The sequence below is a fragment of the Megalops cyprinoides genome, chromosome 5, assembly GCF_013368585.1.
Source record: "Megalops cyprinoides isolate fMegCyp1 chromosome 5, fMegCyp1.pri, whole genome shotgun sequence".
In the NCBI taxonomy this organism is placed as follows: Eukaryota; Metazoa; Chordata; class Actinopteri; order Elopiformes; family Megalopidae; genus Megalops; species Megalops cyprinoides.
This window is the reverse complement of record NC_050587.1, coordinates 2,792,924-2,812,061: the sequence shown is the minus strand read 5'-3', so window position 1 is coordinate 2,812,061 and position 19,138 is coordinate 2,792,924. Positions and strand designations below refer to the sequence as shown.

Here is a 19,138-nt window from a genome sequence, read left to right as displayed (position 1 = left end):
ATTGTAGATATTCTTTGCCACAGAAATGGAATTCCCTGGAACCATCAAACTTTGTGTGTTTATTTCTCTGTACATCAGCCCGTAATTATGTGTAAAGTGTGCCCTGTAATCTTTTATTCATGAAATGTCCATGTTGGTGAAGTAACTGCCGGTTTGAAACAAAGATGGTTGGTCCAGTGTTGTGGCTCTATTCTGTTCTTTAATTATGGCTATCTTAAAATGGACCTGGCCTGCATGAAAGGACCACATGTGAACATATTGTGTTACTTATGTGTAGCTGTTGTTCTCTGTTGATGTTGGAGGAATTTCACTGGCCCAGCTGGCTAGTTCTTGTTAAATATGTGACTCTTGGTCCTGCCCCCCTTCAGTGTGTTCCCACGCGAACTGAAGGAGGTGTTCGCATCATGGCGACAGGAGTGCAGCAACCGGGGGCGACCAGACATCAGCGAGCGTTTGATCAGCGCCTCACTGTTCCTACGCTTCCTGTGTCCCGCCATCATGTCACCCTCACTCTTCAACCTGATGCAGGAATACCCCGACGACCGCACTGCCCGCACGCTCACCCTCATCGCCAAGGTCACACAGAACCTGGCCAACTTCGCCAAGTGAGTGCTTCGGACTACTCCGGTTTGGCTGTGGTTGTTCATGTCTTTTCACCCCCCCCTTCCCCCAAGACCATCCCAGACATGACTCCCTGGGCTCTGTCCCCTCTGAGCAGGTTTGGCAGCAAGGAGGAGTACATGTCCTTCATGAACCAGTTCCTGGAGCATGAGTGGACCAACATGCAGCGCTTCCTGCTGGAAATCTCCAACCCAGAGACCATTTCCAACACGGCAGGGTTTGAGGGCTACATCGACCTGGGCCGCGAGCTGTCCACTTTGCACTCCCTGCTGTCCGAAGTGGTGTCCCAGCTGGAGCAGGTACGGACCTGGGTGTGGCTGTACACTCAGTGGGGGGTGGGTGATCTAGCTTAGGAGCTATTCTTACTATAACTTAGAAGTAATTGAGTTCAAATTGAGGATCTGTTCAGTACAGGATATGTATATTTTGAGACATGCAGGGAAACAAACGTAAATGTAATGGTCCTGTGTTTCCATAAAATGCTGCATAGTGCATGCTTCCAGTAATATTAGGAGGTTAGCTGGAGGTTTGGTATGGAAAAGATCGTTAGAATGAACATCTATAAATAAATGGTTTACATCAGAGCATACTGAGTCACCAAAACATTGTGAGCAAAACTGGCTCCATCACTTGAAATGTGCTCATTGATTTTTGAATACGGTACCAAAAAGGGGAAATTATAGAAAAACCTAGAGTAGATGCCTTTATGGATTCTCTCTCAGTAAACCATCGTTGAGACTGTAGCTAGTATTTCAGTCATATTATTAATCATATAAGCAACTACATTTTTAAAAGTTTTAACCTTTTAAATGTGTCAGTGGTATTTCTAATGCTGTTAAATAACCATACTATTATGAAGCTCATATTGTGTACAAAATGAGCATTAAGTGCTAATGTCTTTGAAGAGATAGTATCATGATGGTATAGGTGTCACCTTAATCATGAGCTGAGATATTTCCTCTGTTATTTTAAATGTCTTTCAGGAGTTGTAACTTGTCACTTCAACAGTTCTTGCTAATGATGAGTTCTGTCTGTAACAAACATGGAAGAATTGAAGGTATAGCTGTCATATCAGGAGGATTCAGATGTAGTGGTACAGACTGCAGTGTTACAGAGCTCAGGCAGGGAGTCTGGGACAGAGTTAAGAAGTGCAGAGACCTCACAAGCAGCTCAACTGAAAACTGCTGGTTCATCAGCATCATCCGCATCTAAAAGTCGCAAGGAGGTGTTTGTACAGCTGCAGAGATGTGACAGATGCTCCTCCTCAAAGAACCTTCCTTTCCTCTGGCATTTCAGGGAGTTTGGGTTTCAAAGCCCAGGTTTTGCATGTATCTGCTGAAATTACCCAAACTCAGCCCCCCTACACCCCCCACCCCCACACTTTAACGCTCCGTGGGGCCCTCATAAAGAGGAACGCTCAGCCCCTTGCATGAGGCTGACCAGGAGGAGGCCCGAGCCCATCGAGCCAGGAGGCCGACCATGGCCCTGGCCATTGTGTTGCGTTGATTGCATTTGGGCTAATAGCCCTGAAGTGCTTTCCCACCGCATTACATTATTAGTGGTGCTGATTGAGACGCTGCTTGAAGTGTGATTTTTTTTTGATGAGGGGAACAAAAGGGACGCTGTTTTCCGGAGCACTAAGTGCCGGCCACGGTGAACGAGTGTGACATCTCTGGCGCGGTGGCGTGCGGGGTTGCATTTGATGTGCGTGCTGGTGTATTGGAAGTGGCACCTCCTGTGGAAAGAAGCCAGGGCAGAGAAAATGGAAACTGAAACAGATAAAGATGTCTGAGCGAGGACTCTGATGTGCAGCACCGAAGAAACTTTGGCGATGATGATTTACAGATAAAGATACAGATTCTTTTATTTGGTAATGAAGTTATGCGTTGATGACAGCAAGACTACCATCTATGATAAAAATGTTAAACATCAAAACAATTGTATATCAAGTAAACTGTAGTGATAAACATAGCAGTGTAATGTCATTAAATGTTTTCTTATCATTGAAGACTGTGAAGTTGAAAGAAATGAATGATTATTGCCTCTTTCAGACAAGCATTTCTTACTGATCTCTCTGAAGAGCTCTGTGATTCCCTCAATTCGGGATAAAGTAGCCCCATATTTCCCAGCTCTTAGGGGTGCAACGGATCACAAAACTCACGGTTTGAATCGTATTACAGTTTTTGAGTCACGGATCGGATCGTTTTTCAGATCAGCAAAAAAAAAAGGGAGACAAATATAACGTTGCTTTACATTTATAACTTAAAGAACTTAAAGAACACTTAAAGCAAGGAACTTTTGCCCATGGTTTTAAATGAAAACAACATTCAAGATGCCCAATGTTTAAATAAAATCTTAAAATAAAATATTCAATACTCAATTGTTAAATTAAAGTGCAATATGAGCGCTTGTTCTGCTGTCCTTCAGCTGTGTCTGAAATCACTCCCTATTCACTATATAGTGTATATACATTTGACACTTGATCGTTGGACTTAACTGCCAGCTAGCTAGCCAATGTTAGTTTAAACTAATTTGAACAGATGAAGCTGGCTGCTAGTTCTTTCACTAAGTTAGCTAGTGATAGCTAGGGGGTCCGTACGGATCACGGATCAACTACGGTCCGTTACACCACTACCAGCTCTGCACTTTAAAACAGTTGCAGTGAGTATGAATGCTACTTATGGATACGTGTAGCTATGCCTCTGCATCTGGGGGGTGGAACACCTACAGACTTTAAATGACCTGTGGCTGCTCAAATGTCTGTGCTCTGTCCCATGTTTCTGATTTGATTTGAAGTCACAGGCTGTACAAAATTGATTAAGCAGATATAGCTGCATCTGCGTGGGATCTGAAGTGCCGGCAGAGGAATTCACAGGCATATTCAAGGAGAGTCACTGACAGGCAGCCAAGCATATCTCACGCATGCAGAGTGATTTTCAGATGAGGAGCCAAACTGGTCAAAAGTCTTCCCCTTCCTAGTATTTTAAGTACGAAATAAGTGTCAGCACAATATTATCACACCCTTATGGAAGAGTGTCCCCTCAGGTGAATGCACTTCAAACGCTGCATATGAAATCAAAGCAGAGATCCTCGAGGTTTCTCTTAATTAGGGTTTATTTTCTGTGGCAACCTTTGAAACCAGGTGCTTGAAGCGTTGTAAAATAGTGGGCAGGGTAGAGAGGGTCCGAGAGGCAGTGACTGACCCTGAATCTGGCTTGATTCCGCCCCCTCACAGAGCATGGCCTCCAAGCTGGGCCCACTGCCGCGCATCCTGAGGGACGTGAATGCTGCACTGACCAACCCCGCCAGCATCCAGATGTCCATCCCCTCAGAGCGCATGGCATCCCCGCCTGGGGCCAGCTGCAGCATCTCCACTGGCCTGCAGAAGATGGTCATCGACAACGACCTGTCTGGGTAAGCGACTGCAGTCACTGTTATAGTTTAGGTCAATGTCACTAAGCCGAAATATGATCACATGTTAAATATGTCACACCGTTACCGTTGCAAGTTGAGGTACTCTGGAGTCAGTTTTGCAGCTGCTGTATGATACAGGTGTGGAAATCATTACCAAATTATTTATTTAGTGATTTTCAAATAACAAGTGATACTGCATTCTTGCATCCTTGTGGATTTGCAGTCTGTCCTAATATTGCCCATTGTTCATTCTGTATCATATATTTTTACTGTAAATCCACTTGCAAGATGACTGTCCCATGGTCGTTTTGCGATCAATAAGGATAATTAAGCACCCTCCCAATGGCTTCGCTTGAAAGCCGCTGTCATCTCTTTATCTCGCAGAGTTAAGCCGGTCCCTCCGAGATTTATAGAGGACATTGTGAATACTCCCTGAGTCCTACTTAATTGCAGACTATTTACAGCGAAAAGCTGACTGGAGTGAGACAGTTTGTGGCTGTCAAGATTGCAAGGAAATAAATCACCTGCTGGCTGTAATTGTTTTTAGACAATAAAACTGCGGAACACCTCCTCCTTGAGAGGGGAAGGCACAACGCGACAGGTCTGCAAATGAGAAAATACAGCTGGAATACAAACTGTGCCTGCGCCTCTCTGAGCGAGACAGACGTCCTCATTTAGCACCCAGTACCTCTTCTTCCCAGAAACAATTTGAATCACACTCATCCCCCAGCTTCTCTGCGGTGCGCGGCTTTAGATAAAAATGTCAGCTCTACAGTGGAGGAGCAATGTGATTCGCTCACAGCCGGCGTGGCCATGTCGTAACTGCAAAAGCCTGGTGTCGGATTACACCTGCCTCATATCGCTGTTTGTCATCCGTGTTCAGGTTGGTTGACTTCACACGCCTGCCATCACCAACCCCCGAAAACAAGGACCTGTTCTTTGTGACGAGGAACTCAGGGGTGCAGCCTTCACCCGCTCGCAGCTCCAGCTACTCAGAGGCCAATGAGCCAGATATGCAGATGCCCAATGGAAGCAAGAGCCTCTCCATGGTGGACCTGCAGGACAACCGCAGCCTGGAGGGTGGGCCTGGAGCGCCAGCGGGCGAGGGCCCCAACGACAGCCAGTCCCCTGTGGGGCCGGTGGGCGGTGGTGGGGTGTGGTCGGCACGGACACCTCAGGGCGGAGCCGCGGCCGCAGCAGGCGGGCCCACCCTGAGGAGGGCCGGGCAGACCCCCACCACACCAAGCTCTGAGAGCGTGCCGGGCCGGCCACAGCTGCTGGCACCGCTGTCCTTCCAGAACCCGGTGTACCAGATGGCGGCGGGGCTGCCTGTGTCACCGCGCGGCGTGGGCGACTCCGGGTCCGAGTGCCACAGCTCTGTCAGCTCCCAGAGCAACAATGAGGACGGTGGTGTCGGTGGTGGGAAGCTGGGCTTCCTCAACCACGGTGGGGGTGGGGGTGGGGGCAGCAGCGGGGACGACTTTGCCCGGCGCTCCGGTGAGTTCACCCGTCGCCAGCTGTCTCTCACCGAGTCCCAGCACCAGCCCACTGTCCCGCGGCAGAACAGCGCCGGCCCCCAGCGCCGGATAGACCAGCCTCCGCCCCCAACCGTCACCAGGGGGCGCACACCCCCCAACCTACTGAACACGGCACCCTACCCCCGGCCCTCCAGTGGCAGCATGATGTCCTCGTCCCCGGACTGGCCGGGCAGCGGGGCGAGGCTGCGCCAGCAGTCCTCCTCCTCCAAGGGGGACAGCCCTGAAACCAAGCAGCGCGCCCAGCACAAGCAGGTGAGAGGAGAGCATGGGGCTCTGCAGCAGTTCAGTTCTCCCATAAAGCCCCCAGCTAATCTGCTGCACAGTAGACCAGTCCCAGTCTGGTGTATTGAGAGGGTCATTTATTGCTACACACCGCTAGCTTCACCTTGGGATCACTGTGGTGAACTAGATTAACATGACAGTGTTGCAGAGTAGCACCATAGTGTAAGTGGCTGTTTTACCTTGCTGTAATTATTCAACATGCATGTCTTATTGGACCATGAAATGCACTCCACTCCTACTAGGCAACTGTAATGGTTTGAAAATGAATCCCTGTTTGGACATACCAAGCACGCACAGTCAAGGGCCATTTTAGAGCAGGTTTATGAATGGCTTGGTCTGTCTAAGCAGAGCCGTCCCCTGGGTCTTCTCTCTGCATAGAGGTGCCTTTTAATAGCGCAACCATTGTGGGAAGAGCGGGGCTGCCTGTGAGCCATCCGCAGGGCCGGTCTGTGACGGTGATAAGGAGCAGCACGTGACCATGCACAGGGAACAGCCTGGTATGGCGGAGAGGCCAGGAGCCAGGCAGACAGGCCAGATGAATAGTGTGCCGGGCTGGCCGTGCGCGCCCTGATTAAATGCCCATTTCCATTGTCGAGCCTGCTACTCTGGAGCCCTGCGAATGAATCTTCATTAAAGCCTGATCAAGCAGAGCCCAACCTAACCAGCAGTGGGGCTTTACCTCAGAAGATATTGGAGCGACACTCTATGTCTCTCTTGTGCTGTTTCTCTAGCTACCTCTTTCTCTCTCCCTCCCTCTCGCTCCTTCTCTGTCTCCTTTTCCCCTCCCTCTCTTTCTCTCTGTACCACTTTCTCATTCACTCTCTCCCTCACTCTCCTTCTCACTCTCTCTAGTTCTCCCTCTCTTTGATTCACGGGCTCTCTCCCGCCCTCTCTCTCCCTCTCTCCCATTCTCTTTCACTTGCACTCACTCTGTCTCTTCTCTTGCACTTGTTTTTTCTCTTGCTTGCTTACTTCCTTCCCCGTATACCTTCTTTTTCTCACTCTCTCTTGTTCTCTCGCTCTCCAAATATAGTGATTGATGGTTCAATCAACTAGATTAATCACCGAAAGCTTTGATGTGTGATTCATTAAATTCAAGTATAGAAATATTTAATTTTCTATTATGATTTCTTAATTGAAAATGTACATACAGGACAAACTGATGTTTTAATAATCATTAGAGTCATTGCAGGCTGCAGTACGTTGTCAAAGTGCATAATGAGAATGTTTACAGCAGAAATTGCATTTCTAAAAACATGTCCTCCTCAAAAGCACATGGCACCTGGATCTGAATTCTGAATGAATCACAATAATTACTCTGATAATAACAGTAATCAGCATGATTGTTAGGCTAATGTTGTTTTTTAAGGTAAAGAGGGATGAAAGTGTTCATCATGCCTAAAAGCTCAGGGCTAATCCCTCTCCCACAGCAGCACTGGAGCCCTGAGCCCCAGTAACCACCCCACCCCACCCCACCCAAATTCTGCAGTGCCTCAAGGGCGAAGGGAGTTTTGTAACCGGAGCGGCGTTATAGAGTGAGAGATCAGGAAAGGTTTGGCCAGGGAGCGGGTGAGGTCACATGACCTCTTCGAACCCTGTCAGAGTGAATGAGGACAGGGGCACTTTCTGGCAGAGCGGTGTGGCCACACAATACGGGAGAGGGGTGACAGGGGAGGTCATGCAGGTCGCTCCCCGTAGGGCCTCTGAGTGCATGCAAACAGGCGTGTGTACTATCGATTGCGAGCTTTATCATGCTGTGCACCCGTAATGGTGGCACGGCTGTCAGCGGGTCATTTTAATTGGGTGTAATTATAGACCCAGGTCGATCATTGTCCTCAGTTAGCTGAGCCTTGCCATGAAGGTCGCAGGAAGGGCGTCCCGGCTCCCACAATGCATTGCTTTCCCTTCGGGAGTGATTGATTGATGGAGTCCTGGGGCCAGTGTGTGGTCAAGCTGCCGAGATTGTCACACAGTCAGATTTGGTGCTGAGATACTCTTCGTAACGACTCGTGACAGCTCCACAGTGCTATGGTCAACAGGATAACTATCATTTCAAAGCTGAGGGTCTGAATGCGCTATATAGAAGCTGAAGTGGTGGATTTTATAGAGAAAGTGAAGGTCACAACAGTATCTCCATAAATGTTTCAAGCCATGTAACATAAAACGAAATGGTTTACTGTATCATTGGTCTGGAATTGTTTTCCTTTTCAAGTTTACTGGGGCTGTTAATACCTTATGTGCTTTCCACTTTGATAGTGTGAATGGCAGCAAAAGCAACCAGTAAAAAGATGAAAGTGCCAAACATAATGATCTTAGCATTCATGCAGCAGCTCCAGAGGACTGTCAAATTTCAGCTCGGGGGTCGTGGAGGGCTCCTCTGATGCCCAGAAACTCCCAGCTCCCAGTACAGCTGCGCTCTGTAATTAAGCCTCTCTGTCACTGCTAGCATCATTAAATCTCGCCAGATCCTAATTGTGGAGAATTGCCTCCATTGCGTATCCCTGGCTTCGGTTTCTCTCTGAAATCCACCTTCTCCCTCTCTTTCTGTCCCACTGGCGCTTTCGCTGACCCCGTGTACACACACACACACACACACACACCAGCAGATCCACAACAGCCGTATGAATTATTTAACTGACCAATGATAAGAACTCATTAAGCAACCGCATTTGCATTTTGATAAAAAAACAGAAATCATTGGACTAGCTCAGGCACCTTCCCGGAGATGGAAAGGTGACATGTGACCCCATCGTGTGAAGATCACACCTCAAATTAACAATGGGGATGGGAAGGCAGAGCTTCCAGGTCGTTGTCCACTCCACCTGTGACAGCAGAGTGTTCATTGGGGGCTGCTTGGGTTTGAGAAAGCATATGAATTCATCCCATCCTTTGAGTCTGTGACTCCATCCCCCCACCCCACACTGCTGTATCTGCATCCCCATAGCAGCTTGTTGATTTCATTTTTAATGCAGTTTTTCTTTCTTTGTTTTCTTTCTTTCTTTCTTCCTTTTCTTTCTTGCTGTCCTTTTGTTCCCCCCACCCCCGTTGGCGAGCTCATATGTTTGTTGTGTTGGTTCCACTAGGCCCCCTCCCCAGTGAACCCCAATGCTCTGGACCGCACCGCCGCCTGGCTATTGAATATGAATGTGCAGTATTTAGATCACGAGGGAATTGACCCAGATTCCAAACACAGGGAGGACCTCAGAAACACAGAGGAGCTCACTCAAACTGAAAAGGTAACGTCCCCAACCACCCCCCACCTTACCCTCCCTTATCCCAGCACCTCATCCCAATCCTAACCCCTCCCTATATACTAACCCACCCCAAACTACCTCCCTCCCCACCTCCCCAAAGTAATGCACCAAACCGCATCCCCCTAGAGAAAAACTAATTAGTTTTGCATGGTCCCACTAACTTTAACTTAATGATTTTGATGAATGACTGTAATGATTTGTCATTTGCACAGAGGATATTAATTGTTCTGAGGATGATTGACAAATAGGGTAATTGAGTTATTATTTCAATTTTATTGTCACTGTTACTGTATTTATTACACTTAGTAGTCACAGTAGCAGCAGTACTAGTTAGTACTAGTAAAGTAATAGATTTACTGTTAATATAGATAGATATAGGTATACAAGGCTTACCTTACCTGTTCTACCTCTTGGAGTGAATTCTCAGAAGTGCCATGGGCTTAGTTTTTGTCCTGGTTTAAATAATGTACTGAAAATGACTTAGCACACACCGTGTACGCTGCTCTGTGTGAGACCCAGTGGAGGTATCCTCATGGCTGGGGTAACCCTGCGCCCAGGGTACCCCCTCAACCAGCTTTCCATCCAGCTTTACACACCGCATGAAAGCACCACCTCCATGATCCAGATCCACCCCCGCAATCACATCCCACCTAACTGTCTGCAGTTAGCCCTGAAACATCAGAGATGCTCACGTTCCCCACACGGACGGGAGATCTGGGGCTCAGATGGCCAATGGCTGACACACATTCTCTCTGCTCTGGTCGTCCCTGAGCTCATGCAGGCAACCGGGCGCCTCCGGGGATATCAGGAGAAGGGAGGGCTTAATCGGCCACAGTGAATTGTCACGATGGGATATGAAGGGAGGGGTTTATCCAGCCCAGTGCATTCGATCACACACTCCCATCTGTAGCCATATGAGCAGGGATCTGTAGCAAAGCACCATGGGTAGGTCCACTGAGACTCCAGGGCAATACCTGGTGGCTTTGGTGACTGCACAATTGCAACCATGTTTCTGGCTTACCGTTATAGAACTTGAGTTTTTTTGTGTATTATTTACATATACAGTACATTTCCTTTTCCTGTATACATTTAAAAGGGTAATACATTGAATTAGAATGTGTTAGAATGATATACTTTATATAACAAACTATGAATTGGGTCAGCACTTCCCTTCGGTCCAGGCCTGCGTCCAATCCCTCCAGTTTTCAGTCTAATAATAGCCACAGTATTAATCATATGAATTGTCCATCGTTATATTTGGAAGTGAACACATAAACAAGACCTGTTTAATTGTTAGTCACCATGGAGAAAAAACAGGGCAGCACAGTTTCTGTTTCCTTCATATGTAATATTGACAAAAATATTCCTGAACACAGCAACCAAATTAGGCACAGTCCTAGGTTAACATTTTTGTGATGTTGGCACAGTGTTGCGGAACCGTTTTTAGAATGTCATGCCTTACCTGGGATCTGTGGTGCGTGAAAATTGTCGTCCTGAACCAAGTCAGCGAGGAATCACCATTTTAAGAGCTTTTAAGAGCAGAGGAGCGACCGCGAGGGAAGACAGCGAAGATGGCCGAGGCGGCAGAGTGCGAGCCACTGGCCCAAGCTCGCTCCGGCCTGAAAGGGGCCAGAGGAGTCATGGGAAATTGGCAGGAAGCAAAGCCGCTCTGTGGGCATTCGAGATCGTTTAACTTCCAGCCTGGTGTCCAGCCAGCCTTCTGGAGCGGCGCGCTGGGGTTGCGACAGACGGCTCGGAGGCAAACGTGCCGAGTCGCGTGCCCTCGTACAGGACACCATCGTGGACATATGGCCACGGCTTTGTTTCAGGGACATGAAAAAGGCTGGGCTCCTGGGGAGGGCGCAGAGGTGTTCCTGTACGCCAGCTGCCGCAGGAAGCATATGGAGCTTGAAAAGAGGGAGCAATCGAATGGGAGAGGCCTTCATAAATGAAAGATGAAAGCCTGTAAATTTGACACTGCATTCCAGTGTTGTAATTCCCGCTGACAGGCAGGGACATGTTGAAGTCTGCCGGCACTGCACAGAGAATGGGAGGGCTCCTCCTAATCGCCTCCTCTGGTGTTCATCCCGCAGCGGTCTCTTCAAGAGACTGCCTTATGAATTATAGACCGCCGTCTTGCCACGCTCAACACTCACACGTGTTCCTGTCCCATTCAAAGCAGAAATGGGAAGCTGTTTCACTTAGCCAGTCCAGCTAGCAAGGTCTCAGAAAAGCACTTAACAGGTGAAGCTATCATGCACTGTCAATCATCGACTAATCTGAACCAAAAAACACAAAGCAGGCAGCATAGCAAAGGACTCTCATTGGTCCAGGAAGAAGATCCTTGCAGTAGAAACCCACACTTAGCTATACAACACTTACTTAAGTAGCCATGAATACTTTGGGCTTTCAGATCCGTCACTATTTAGCAATTCCCACATGGCTGAATCATTTTCAGTCCCCGCCCCTCTCAGATTTCCCCTGTCGCACCAGTAACACTCCTTTTATTGACACGATAAAAATGGCTGCACTTTGCCCCGTAAATCTTTACTGCAGTCCACCACCGATTTTCTCAGTGCTTTTAAGAGGAAATTAATTTAGTCCCCCTGATATACAGTATGCCTCGGATCGGTTTGCTGTCTGCGCTGGGCGAGGACAGGAAGGCCTGCTTTATGGTGGTGCTTTTATTTCCTATTTTAAATTGCATCCCATGATTCTGCCAAAACGTTCATATGGGGGCTGTGACGAAGCCCCCACGCTGTCTGTGAATTGGTATGTCTGCATTTAAGCTTTCAGGGTCATATGAGTGAAGGCAATAATTGCCAAGCCAGGGCATCTCATGCTGGTATTATTTTAAAGTAGATGTTCTCCTGTTTGTAAATGAATATTGTTGTACAGCATTGTGGACAATGGCAGTGTTCTAGCCCAATTGTCAGTCATCATGATTTCTTCAACAGTAGTGTTAGGAATGGCGTAGTGAAACCCAGCATGCTGGGGGAATAAGCCTTTTATATATGAATGTAAAGTAAGCATATAAGAATATTATATAAATAGAAATAGAAGTCCTGGTTTTCTCAGTGGAAGTTTTCTGTTCTTTTTCGGAAGATATTTTCTCAGCTGTTTTTTTGACATTGACCTTGTTGCACTTTGTAACCGTCTGATATATATTTTTATAAATCCCTAAAGGGTTTTTCTTCCTCTCCCAGTTTCCCTGAGCCAGCAGAAATGTTCTGTAAAACATCCCTGGGTCTGAAACCAGGACTAGAGGGGCTTTTCTCAGCTGAGCAGGGAGAGAGAGGAAGTTTCATCTTCATACTCCCTTAACGATACTCCCCAGACTGACCACTTACACACAGCCCCACAGCACAGGGCAAAGGTCAAGGGTCTTTTACATAGATGGATGTGGTTTTTTTTTTTTGTTTCTTTGGGAGGGGGATTATTTTTCATATTATACCTGGCAAAGGATGGATGATGTCGAAGATGACAAGACAGGCAGGATAGTGCAGCAGGATGAAACTACAGCTCAGGTCAAAGATAATAATGAAAGATGATGATGATAATGATGATTATGATTTTTGGGGATGTGTTGCATGCGTCTGACCTAGCCTGACCCTGTCTTCTCATTGTTTTGATCACGATGATGGATGATGACTATGACAATGATGATGACGTTGGTGATGATAACCATGACAATGGTGACCATGATGATGACAGTGATGATGATGGGTGCATTCCCCCTGCTCTAACTGTTCTTGTTGTCTTGTCTCTAGTACCAGCAGGAGATAGCCATCCTGCAGGAGAAGCTGCGGATCTCAGTTGCAAAGCTGGAGGAGTATGAGTCCAGGCTGAAGGGACAGGATGACCAGACCCAGAAGATGCTGATGGAGTACCAGGCCCGGCTGGAGGAGTCAGAGGAGAGACTGCGCCGGCAGCAGGATGACAAGGAACTGCAGATGAAGGGAATCATCAGCAGGTGAGGGGAGAGAAAGAGGTGCTGGGATGCTGATGGGGAATGAAGTCCTGATCTAGATGTTACTGTACTATGGAACTAGTTTTGGACTTCACTTCTCATCAGCCCCTTGGGGAAACATTCTGCCAACCGAATACATACCTCCCACTCCCTGGTTTTAGAGGGCTGTGGGTAGCAAATCTAGCCTAAAAGGTAAATAAATAAAAAGTACTAATGTTTGCCCAAATTAATGAATGACATTTTCCTTTTCTGTTCACTGGAAATACATTTCTGTATTTTTCCTTTTTATGGAGTGTTTATCCCAGTTTATGGTGTGAACACAGAACGCTATTCTCCAGCCTGCTGTCAGATATACGGTGTCAGCATGACCCCTGAACGGAAATGACACTGCAGCTGACACAATCTGCTGTAGTGTGATGCCGGGTGACAAGCACTTCCCTGTTCGCTTCAGATCGCTATCAGCTAAAATGCTGCAAACCAAATTATCTGAGCATCACGTTAACGATTTCATAGAGGCTCCTTGCAGTGCCGAGCATAGCAAACTCACCGGTTCTGCTGACGGTACAGTAATGCCCTCTCCTTTGCTGCGACCTGCTCCTTGCGGCACTCTCTGACCCTGGGTGAGTGATGTGATTAAAGTCGGCCTTACAATGGCTGAGCTGGCGAGTCGGTCATGTTGGGGTTCATGGATCCCCCGGGGGGAAGCACAGGTCCGGGGTCACATGTAGGCCCGAGTCCCTCTGTCTCCTGTGATGGAAACAGCTGAACTCTGACCCCATCCTCCCTGCTGTGAGCAGCAGAGGAAGAAGTGCTATTAACCTGAACAGGAGGAGAGGGGCCGTGCGACAGGAAGCGGGGTGTTGTGCTCATGCTCTGCAGCTCAGAAAGTATAGCCCCACCTCTTTTCACCACGTACAAGTCACCCCCCCCCCCCCCCCCCCAAAAGAGGACAGACTGTCCTCAGTGCCCATTTCCTGTGGTTGCTGGCATTGACAGATTCCCTGTTGCCCGCTGCAGGTTAATGTCTGTGGAGGAGGAGCTGAAGAAGGACCACTCGGATATGCAGGCCGTGGTGGACTCCAAGCAGAAGATCATCGAGGCGCAGGTGAGTCCCGGGTGGCTCCGCCAAAGGTGTGTGCATTCAGGCAGCAGCGCTCCTATCAGCCAGCAGTCAGACACTCCGCTGTGAGTTCTCCCGCAGAGAGGGCCTGTCAGACTGATGCGAAGAGAGCCTCTGTCAAACATCGCAGCCTTCTTTTCTCTTCTTGCAGAAACAGTTTAAACCCAGGGCATCAGGGGTGTGTCTGTCTGAAAGACCAGCTGTTTAAGTCCCGGGTGCCTCATTTACCAAACATTCATAGGAATTGGCCTGAAATTGTGTTTCAGAAACAAATTTTATAATTTGCATAAACGTCAAAGTGAGATTCGCAAACGGAGAATAGGACCCACGTGTGTGCATTTCCTTCCATGTTGTATAGTTGCACTCAGATGCATTACAGGTCCACCTAGAAAAGACCCCCAGTTATACATGGAACATGTCATTAAGCGGGGAAAATGGAGGAAAAGGAATCTGAAATGGACAAAAGAGCATCTAAGGTGGGAGCTAAAAAAAAAAGTTGATATGTGGATTGACTGCCTTGGCAGTGGCATGACAAGTAAGATTAAAGCTGCCGTTTGTTAGAAGATTCCATTATTTAAGTTTCATCAGAGTGCCAGGCTCTGCGAAAATTGAAAAAAATGGCTTCAATTCGAAGCTGGAAGCAAGAAATTCAACATCGGGCACAAGGGAGGGAACAAGGTGAACCATGCTGTCACTAGTCATACTAAAATGTAACACAGACACGCAGCTCCCCGGTGTCTTTAGCCATCACAGTGTCTTGGCTTGATGCAGTTTTCACATCTTTTGTGGGCAGGTCCGGAATGAGACGGCATAAGGTATGGCCGCGGTCATATGTGTTTGTTCACCCTAATAATGTATTCTCAGGATTAATTATAAAGATTGATGAGGTCAATTTCAGATTTTGCTTGGAAATCTTCGGACCCTAAATGCAGGATCACATTTGTGGCTATAAATGTTTGATAAAGGATGCCCCTGGAGCTTTAACTAAAGAGGCAAAACCAATAAAATGACATATTCCTAAAGAAAGGAGAATGTGCCCACTGCAGAAAATGAAGGCTCTCCAGTACATTCCTATGGGACTAAAAATCACAAAAAAAGGAAGTCTAATCAATCGTTGCAGTGAAACAGACTCCATGCATGAACCAATGATGGCTGTTTGACTGACACATCTGACTGGATATCAGGAGTTTGTCTGGATGGCAGGGTCTGATGCACATGAGCTAAGCTTGCACTTGACTTCAGTCAAGGCAAAATGAATTACACATTTCAAACACATACACACCCATGTATGTGTATGCACACATGTATGTATATAATATAAACACAATGCCTGTGAGCGCATACTAATATCAGGAGAGGCGATGAAATCCACTGTTTAGTTACAGAGCTGAACTCTGAGGGCTGAGTGGGTGTTGAAATGGAATCAGAGGCTAAGAGCCCAATCAAAAGAGAAGGTGGGTGTGAAGCCTCCTAACAAACCACAACAAGTGGAGGTCTGCCACCAAGGCCCGCTGGGAACAGTGAGGGCTGACTGAGCAGAACAGCAGAGTCCTGCAGGAGTGCCAGCCCCAGAGCACGCCTACGTCTCCCACGCGAATGCTAGACTCTGGCTCTTCAGCTTTGTCACCTCCTACCATGTCACCAAGGCCTAACGTACAATCAGTTTCCCAGAGATCTGAATTGTTTCCAGTTCCAGTGAAGGCGAGTTGAAAGGGGATTTATGCTCATGCCATAACAGAGGTGTTCATAAATGTACACAAAGCAGGGAAAACTGAGTCAAAAGGAGGTATTCCTCTTGGCTCAAATAGGTTGCAACTGAGGAAAGCCAGGTTCCTGCCAATATGTACACAGCGCTGAACATTACACAGTGGCAGTTTCAATGCTAATTCTAGCTACACAACTGCACTTAACTCAAAACACAACCAAGGCCCAAAACCATGTGAACATCAAATGTCTTCAAATTGATGTCAGACAGAAAAATTATCTTATCTATAAAGATTATGTCTTAGCTACACGTGTGTAGTATTGTCCATTTGGTACAATGCAGCTAGATCTCTCAGGAATGTGTCCTATTTGGAGACAGTTAAGCTCTATGGTCAGTTTCAGTTTTTAGTGGTGGTTACAAAACAGAACCAAATACAATTTGCGTGTTTTGTATAGTTGGCATCAAGCATTAGCCAGCATTTCTAGTGACATTATTATAACTCACTGTGAGGAAAAAATAGGAGTCATTATCAACTGCTTTGAAAAAAATGTGAAAACAGCTTTTCAATATGAGGGGCCCAGTGAAACAGCACCCTCTGGTGGCAGAAAACCTTAAATAAGTATCAGGGGAGACATGATGTGGTGGGCATAGCTCGGTCAAGGCAAGACCAGCTGATTGGTGCCAGGTGCCTGGAGGTTTTATCCATTGGTTCTCTTTCAGTTGTAAGATTATTTAACAGCTGAGTAGATCATGTGATTCAGCATTATGTCTAAATTAAGACAGTCATGACTGGCCAGACTGCAAACTATGCATCTTTCGAATTCATGTGGTAGATCAGTACTTAACAAACCTGGTTCCATATGAGGGGCCGTTTAGGAAATATTTCAGACTTTTGTTACACAAACACATATGAAACACGTACACATTCACATGTGAAACTTTCTCACATGCATCCATACGACTGAAAACTCACACACATATATGTGAAACGTTCATATAGACACATGTCGCATGTTACGCACACATACTTATGAGATGTTCATACAGATACACATGAAACAGGCGCATTCATACAAATGAAACGCGCATATAGATACAGGTGGAATGGACTCACACATACATATGAAGTGCTTATATAGACGTATGTGAAACACACTTTTGTAACATTGCACACTCACATACATGCATGTGTGAAGCGTTTATGTATGAATGTGCCCGTTTCATGTGTATCTGTACGAACATTTCATAAGTATGTGTGTGTGAATGCGTTTCACATGTGTCTATATGAGCATTTCACATATATGTGTGTGAGTTTTCAGTCGTATGGATGCATGTGAGAAAGTTTCACATGTGAATGTGTACGTGTTTCATATGTGTTTGTGTAACAAAAGTCTGAAATATTTCCTAATCAGCCCCTCATAGTTCCGGTGGTCAGTTTACTGATAACACTTTATCCTGTAAGGTAATTAAAGCTTTGTTAGGTGTGCTCAGTTGAAGTGACTAGGTGTTTTTATGTTTAGCAGTCAGTTGGCTTTGTAAGGCTTGTGAGAGTGGTGAGACTAAAAGTTGTGCCTACTGCTGGTTTTTAATGCAGTTCCTCCTCTTCATTATTGGTACATGTTTATATATTTTGTGCAGCGTTTTTCTCAACAGTTACCGCCAGTGTCAGCATGAACCATAGTACATTCAGTGCATGCAGTGTCAAGAGGAGTAGGGGGTAGAATGCATTGAAATGAGAGTAGAGTATAGAATAGAGTACTCATCACAATTTACTCCAAAAGCCCTTGTTGACCAGATCAGGTGGTTGTCTATGACTCACTCAGTTCCTCTCAGGCTAACTGATACACTCTACATTTTCAGAACTCATTCAGACTGGCCTGTTTCATTGACATTTTACATGGTACCCATTTATAAAGCTGGAAATTTACTGGAGCATTTATATATTATGCTGGGATGTGAATACACCTAAGGTTCAGGCCTGCGTTGCCACCAGTAGATTCAACACTGCATGATCCTTGATTTAACACGGAATGGTGCTGTTTGTTGCAAACTGTAGGATTGGATTAATTAGTATTTGCAAGTCTTTACTGCATTCTAATCACAGAGTAACTTGTCTGTGGATGCTGCTGTAGCAGCTTGCTGTGCTGGAATCAGGCCAAGCTTCTGTTCTTCAGCAAACACGCAAAGTAATGAGACTTCATTCTCCGAATAAACATGAATCAATGATCCAACTCCTGGCCTAACCACCCACAAAAACAGGATATGAAAACATAATTAAAAACTGAATCAGAATCTTAGTCCTCATTTTCCCAATATCTTGGGCAGATGACAATTTGAAATAATTGAACCCAATAATTGAATCAATAACTGTAATAAGGGTGAATGAATCAGACGATAGAACTGCATGCAGTGCTCCGGGAGCAGGTCTGCGTGCCTCTGTGCTGTGCTGAGGTGGGTTGATGCTGACCCTCTCTGTTTTTTCCGCAGGAGAAACGCATCGCCTCCCTGGACGCGGCCAACGCGCGCCTGATGAGTGCCCTGACACAGCTGAAGGAGCGCTACAGCATGCAGACGCGCAACGGCATCTCTCCCACCAACCCCACCAAGCTGCAGATCACCGAGAATGGAGAATTTAGGAACAGCAGCAACTGCTAGGGGGCGGGGCCACGTGAGGATACACCCCTGCAGGGGTGGGGTTATGGGGATGGGGGGAGGGGTTGAGGTGGGGGCTGCAGGTGGGGCAGTGCCAATTGTGGACACGTAGGTAAGGGATCACACAGAGTGACCTGTGGAGAGAGAAGAGGAGGGGGGAGAAGCATGTGGATAACCTATCAGCGCTGCCTGTTGTCAGACTCTTAGAGAACACCATTGTTTTCAGTGGAAGTACTAATTTTAATTTTACATTTCTGGACTCAGGAGGCAGGAAGAGGGCTGGGATAGTGTCCTGCGTTCTGCAAATGGGGGCAGTTTGTCCTTGAATCGATGACTGAATAGCACCTCGACAGCTGAGTCCTTAAGCAGTAGGGACTATCTAAGAGGAAGTGAGGACATTCTTAACACTTAATTCAAGCTTGTGACAAACCACTATATTACATAAGTGTCTGCAAGTGTTCACCCAACTTTGTACAACTAATTTTCTTTCCAGTCAGGACTAGGTTGTGTAGACCTTGTTTTTACTCTATAGTATGTTATGCATTTTTAGAGCCAAATTTTCTGTTTCAATTTTTTTTTTAT

The 19,138-nt window shown here is 46.6% G+C and overlaps 1 protein-coding gene across 7 annotated transcripts in view; it reads left to right on the top strand.

Moving 5' to 3' along the window:
• dab2ipb (DAB2 interacting protein b) overlaps window positions 1-18,571 on the top strand; it is a 219,230-nt gene extending 200,659 nt beyond the window's left edge. For all 7 annotated transcript variants that reach the window (XM_036528500.1, XM_036528501.1, XM_036528502.1 and 4 more), the window contains 8 exons: window positions 369-605; window positions 719-920; window positions 3,857-4,035; window positions 4,919-5,825; window positions 8,939-9,091; window positions 12,880-13,082; window positions 14,097-14,184; window positions 18,392-18,571. In XM_036528500.1, the coding sequence (XP_036384393.1) occupies window positions 369-605; window positions 719-920; window positions 3,857-4,035; window positions 4,919-5,825; window positions 8,939-9,091; window positions 12,880-13,082; window positions 14,097-14,184; window positions 18,392-18,559 (2,137 nt within the window). In that variant the 3' untranslated portion in view covers window positions 18,560-18,571. The remainder of the gene's footprint in view (window positions 1-368; window positions 606-718; window positions 921-3,856; window positions 4,036-4,918; window positions 5,826-8,938; window positions 9,092-12,879; window positions 13,083-14,096; window positions 14,185-18,391) is intronic.
• Window positions 18,572-19,138: the final 567 nt, after the last annotated feature.